The sequence below is a fragment of the Epinephelus moara genome, chromosome 3 (genome assembly GCF_006386435.1).
Source record: "Epinephelus moara isolate mb chromosome 3, YSFRI_EMoa_1.0, whole genome shotgun sequence".
Lineage (NCBI taxonomy): Eukaryota > Metazoa > Chordata > Actinopteri > Perciformes > Serranidae > Epinephelus > Epinephelus moara.
In genome coordinates, this window is record NC_065508.1 from 13,268,921 (window position 1) to 13,274,657 (window position 5,737).

At 39.1% G+C, this 5,737-nt stretch overlaps 1 protein-coding gene across 1 annotated transcript in view; it reads left to right on the forward strand.

The window, feature by feature from the left end:
• The window catches only part of b3glctb (beta 3-glucosyltransferase b), a 24,585-nt gene extending 19,123 nt beyond the window's left edge, over positions 1-5,462 (forward strand). The window contains exons 13-15 of the mRNA XM_050040372.1: positions 899-1,018; positions 2,213-2,357; positions 3,230-5,462. Of these exons, the coding sequence (XP_049896329.1) occupies positions 899-1,018; positions 2,213-2,357; positions 3,230-3,355 (391 nt within the window). The 3' untranslated portion in view covers positions 3,356-5,462. The remainder of the gene's footprint in view (positions 1-898; positions 1,019-2,212; positions 2,358-3,229) is intronic.
• Positions 5,463-5,737: the final 275 nt, after the last annotated feature.

The window sequence follows — 5,737 nt, forward strand, 5'->3', positions numbered from 1 at the left end:
AACCTGTTGTTGCTGCTGAGTCAGTTTGACATCCTGGATATATCCTTCAAACACAGACTGTAGACCCCTCTGTCTGCTTCTCTCTGGAATCACTGTTTCATTTTTCCAAAAATATGATAATATTTCTTCAGGGAGTGCAGTTAGTTACAGTGTGGGCTCCATGCTTACTCTGACAGATTGTCGGACCATCACAAAGGGGCGGGGCTTAGCGAAAGATTAATTGCAATGGGTCCGCCATTGTCACGATGTGACATGATGTGATATATCCATTACACGCAAAGTGATTGGTTGATCCCTCTACTCAAGGTGCAAAAGCTCATTCTATGTGAAAGTAAGATATTAAAATGTGCAAATATTAAGATGTGCATGTAATAATCGCATGAAAAAACACCCCCAGTGTGTAAAGGCCTTTGATTCTAATAATTTAAAGCATCAACAGACAGTGAATAAATAATTTCTTCCTGTGTTACATCTCTTTTAAAGATGTGATATATGTGAAGATTCTGCACACACAGGTGACACACTGGCTAATCATTCTGCTCGGGTTCAGAGACCAGTAAGAATTCTAAAGTTGTAACTTACTGACGTCTACTGTGAGCTGGCAGCAGGATGTGAGAGATATCACGTATCTCTACAAGCCCGTGAGAAAAGCTCAAAGCCTCAAAACCATTTTTAAAGTTGTTATTGTGCAGTACAAAAACAACTTTAAAAATGGTTTTGTTCCCCTAACAATCCTGTGAAGTCTCTTAGGACAGATATTTGATGTATCTCGGATGTTATTGTGCTTGTCTTCATACAGTCTGTACAGGTTATGGTTTGTGTTTGTGTCTGGGAAGTATGCATGCATGCCTCTGTCTTCCTGTCTCTTATTGTCCATTGTATTATTGCCCATCTTTAGTTTGCCCAGGCTGCGGCGACTGCTGCGTTGCTATGACCCAAAGGAAGCGGTGAGCCTGGGGGAGAGATACGGCTACAGTCTGCTACAGAACGGATACAGCTACACCACAGGAGGAGGGGGGTAAGGCTGTGGTGCAGGGTATGTGATGGTGCCGTTTGTGTTAAGGTGTGTTCAGACCGAAAAAACAATCAAGTTTTCGCCCTGATTTTGACCCTTGGGCTGTTTGTCTGTATTCACCTTCAGACTGTAACTTATCAATGGACACACTGACAATTTCTGTGGGAATGTGTCTGCGTCTCATACTGAACCAAGAACTCTGGTTGTCTCTGTTATTTCCCTCCAGCCTCCCAGCTTTTTCTTCTCATGTATATATGTGTATAAATCTGATTGATTAACCTCCAGGATCCAAATGTTACACAAGTTGAAACATTCTCAAATTTCTATTTGTGTCTTTCCATTGACTTTGTGTGCAACCGTGCCACCTCTCAAATTGGCTTTGTGTCTGAACACACACTTATGGGAAATAAAGCTGCTATGCAAGCTTTTAACAGTACCGCAGTAAAACAAAACTCAATATAGTATGACAGCGTTACTTACATTTTACAGTACATTCTGTCCCAAAACTTCATTGCAGCTGCTTTCCAGCAAATACTGAAACATTCTAAGTTTTAGAGCCGTTTTTATTCAGTGCACCCTGAAAATGTTTGAAATGTTTGGACAGTGAACAAAGAATTTTGCACATTTGACATATCTAGTAATTTTGTCAAACAGCAATGGCAATAACTTAAAGTTGCTATAATCGATATGTATTTAATAATCATGGATCAAATGGCTACTTGTGTGCTGCTATGACAACTCCTTAGAAGCTTATGTACACACACAGAGCAACATTATTCATTTGGAGCTGTGTCTCTGTCCACCTGATGAATGAAAGTCCAGTATTCACTCTCTTTTAGATCTGTTTTTGGTCTCTACCGACTCCTGAGGTTAATATCTGGCTCTTTAATGGCTAAATGCCCCACTATGTTCTCCAGCTAATTCTTTTTTTCTGGTTACATATGATGTTATGAAAAACAGTGTTGGAAGCACTGATACTGACACACAGCAGGTGTTCCTCATGCATGGACAGTCTGAATGCTATACATGCAGAAAAGGATATATTCACTCCAAAATTGAATGAACACTGCCTCAAAAACTTTCATTGCCATGAGTATGTGATTTGAAACAAAAACAACACAAGTTTTTCTCTTATATCATATACATATATTTTTGTGAATTCCCTTTCTTTTTTAAATATGTGTTTTCTGTGTGTAGAATGGTGCTCAGTCGGGTGGCGGTGTCCAGGCTACTCTCCAGTGGGTGTCGCTGCTACAGTGATGATGCTCCCGATGACATGGTGCTCGGCAGGTGCTTCAGTTCCCTGGGTGTTCCCATCACACACAGTCCACAATTCCACCAGGTAGGGACAAAACACACACACACACACACACACAAGAACGTGTTCTTAATATAATTGTAAGAACCTCCCTTAGCTACTTTTGCTTTTCAACCCCTGAATGTTACAAAATATTCAATAAGAACAAGGTTTGATGACGTGTATGTCACCAGGTTTGTTTAAAAATCAGCTTCCATAACAACAAATTAAAAATCTGATGGTTTAGTAATTCAGGACAGCACACATAGTGTTAATGTTGTAACTGTGTTGCACAGAAACCAATAAATAAGATAAAAAACATTCAAAAACAGTTTCTTAGAGCCCGACTTGGGCATCAACCTTTAATCCAGTGTCAGATGAGGCTCTGTTTGACCCTCTCTTTATATTTGTTATCACTAAATGTGGGAAAAGAAGGGAAGACTGCTTTTTGGTCAATGCAGGCTATAATCGCAGAATATTAAATTAACTACCCTGGAGCAGTAGTCACATTGTTAGCCACCTTGGGAATCCCCTGATATAATGAAACATAAATCATTAAAGGGATACTGTGCCGATTTCAGCAAGCTTGGTTTAATGATAGTGTGAGTCGTGTATGTAAATGAATTGTGGTCAACTTCCCTCAGTCATATCAGAGCCCAGATCTCCTTATGCTCATATTGTAGTTTTTTTTTTTTTTACCTCTTGAATTAGGCAAATGCCACATCGCTTTTTCTCTGGTTTGGTTGGTTATGTAGCACCAATTTAAAAAGTATTAGATTTTTTTTTGGTGCACAGACAGCCCAGTTTTATAAAAAGACCATCTCTCCAGCAGTGAAATAATTTTTTAAGCAGACACTTACATGCGCTCACACACACATACCCGCATACAGACAAACCATTTGTTCTTGATATTTTAGGCCCGACCGTATGACTACTCTGAGACACTGGAGCAGGCCATCTCCTTCCACAAGCACTGGAACATAGATCCCATCTACGTCTACAAACACTGGCTGCAGGACACACACCCAAGAGATGAACTGTAGAAACACTGTGTGTATACAGTATGTGTACTGGACTGTAGACTAACAGTGAATCATAATTTGCACAACAGCGTAGAGCTAATGATGATAGAACAATCACCAACCACGACAGTGACTTTGATGTCCACAAAAATTCTTCATGCGTGCCCTAAAATATAGTTCTTACAAGCCTTAATGCCTGCATTGATCAATATTTTTTATATCAATGTTAAATCAAAAGACTTTGTTTAATGTCGGAGCGGAATTTTCACCTGAGTTTTTGGCTCTACAGAGGTTTTTAGCTTAATTTAGCTCATCATTTTGGTTTGATGGCCTTTGCAGAAACACCCAGACCACATTGCCTGTCCGAGCAGTGCATGACGGTGACTTTGCTGAACTGCTGTCGCTTGCACATGTGCGGTGATTACATACAGCGTTGTTGTTGCACCGCTGCTGCAGAGCTGCCTGCTGCTAAAACAACTGTATTTCCTAAATTAAACGCCGGCAATCATTTATGGAGCTGTGCAAGCCACTGCATTGTCAACAACATGGTCATAACAATATTTCACAATAAAAAGCTTTTTGTTGACAGATGAAGGGATTCTGTCAACAGAAACATTGTCAGAGGGCTTTTATTTTAAAATGGAAACATTTTTATCATCATAATTTTATCACGTCTGTGACAGATATAAACATTGAAACTATAGTGAATGGTGATGTAACATCAATATGATTATCAAAAGACCATTTTCGCTGTCGCACACGCGCTGCTTACTCAGGCAGTGTGGCCAGGGCATAACTGCCAAAGCAAAAAAGTTACATAAAACCAAACAGCAAATAAACAACCTGAGTGGATGCAAATGTTTCTTTGTCTCTGCTGGACGGATATAAGCAAGTGTGTAAGCCATATGAGGGTGACTGTGTGTTTGTCGACTGGTGCCCCCTTGTGACCAAATATTGATCACTGTAATGCAGCTTTACGATACTTCTCAAAACTGTAAAAATAGCTGGTGAAAAAGCTTCTTCAACAGTGCTAGTTGCTCTGTGAGGCTGTACTAGGGCACAGCAGTGTTTTGAGCTATGATGCTAACACTAGCATGCTAACATCCACCAAATGTCAGCGCTAACATGCCGATGTGTAGCTGGTACTTTTACTATGGTCAGTATCCTAGTTTAGCCCATAGAGTGTAATAGTCTAGATACTGGACGCCAAGATGGCTCCTACTCATTCCAGTGGAGTTGCCTGCCTGGCCATACACCAAAAAAGTTTTCTCGCCTCCAGGTTTAATTCCGCCGTGTGCGTCCCACTGAATATGTGCAATAGTGTTTCTCCTGCTGGCCCCGCCTGCAAGTTCCCACACTGCTATCACTTTACTCCCGAACAAAATTTTAACTTTGAACCAAGCTGTTTTAATTTATAAAATAAAGATTATGTTAATATATTAGTTAAAATGTCCTCCTCATTTTTGAGTACTTGAGTGTTACAGTAAGAAAGGTGAGAATATGAATGATCTGTGTTGTATTGGTGAAGAGACATCCTTTGTTTATTTGTTTTATTTTATTTATTTAGCTAAATACATCCCGTAGAGTTTGGAAACCACTACAAGGGAGACATGGCCATGACGGCAGCCTGAACAGTTTCTGACAAAACAAAATCAAGCAAAAGCTTCAATAAAATACTAATAAAAACAGGTAACAATACTAACACAGCTAAAATACTGGAAGTTAAGCGCATAGAGATAATTAACAAAAAAAATCACTCACCAAAAAACTTACAATAGTCTTATTAATAACATGAACATAATCCATTTATTTCAGTAATATTTTTTATCTTTGATAAAAACTTCCGCGTGAGGAGTTGAGTGAGTGTAGTGAGTATTTTTATGAACTTCCTGTTTGTATGTGAACTTCTACTACTGGAATATGATGATGTGACTGAATCTCAAACGGAGGAATTTTCAGCCGAGTTTTGTAGAATTTTGTTTTTTATCTGTGAACGGCAGAACGGTGTGTTTGTGGGTTAGTCAGTGTGGACTGGTGTAAAAGTAATTACAGCCACAGCTGTGCTAAAATGCCTTTTTGCAGCTGTTTTGATAATGAAAGATATGCTTGTGCTTGCTTGCTTGTTGAAAACCTGAAAATTACATCTTTTTAAATGATTTGAAAATAAACTATTCATTGAGTTGAACAAAACTTTTTGTGTGTGTGTTTTTTGCTTCATGACACACAACTAGATTGTTTACTGGAAGTGAGAATCATATGCTGTTGTAGGACACGCACTCATACACAATCACAAACAGAGAAACACTCCACTTTTCTCTCTTATCTTCAAAATAATGATGCACTTCAATGAATCACTACCAAATGCTACACAAAGTTGTAGTAAACAAAACGCTGCTGCTATTT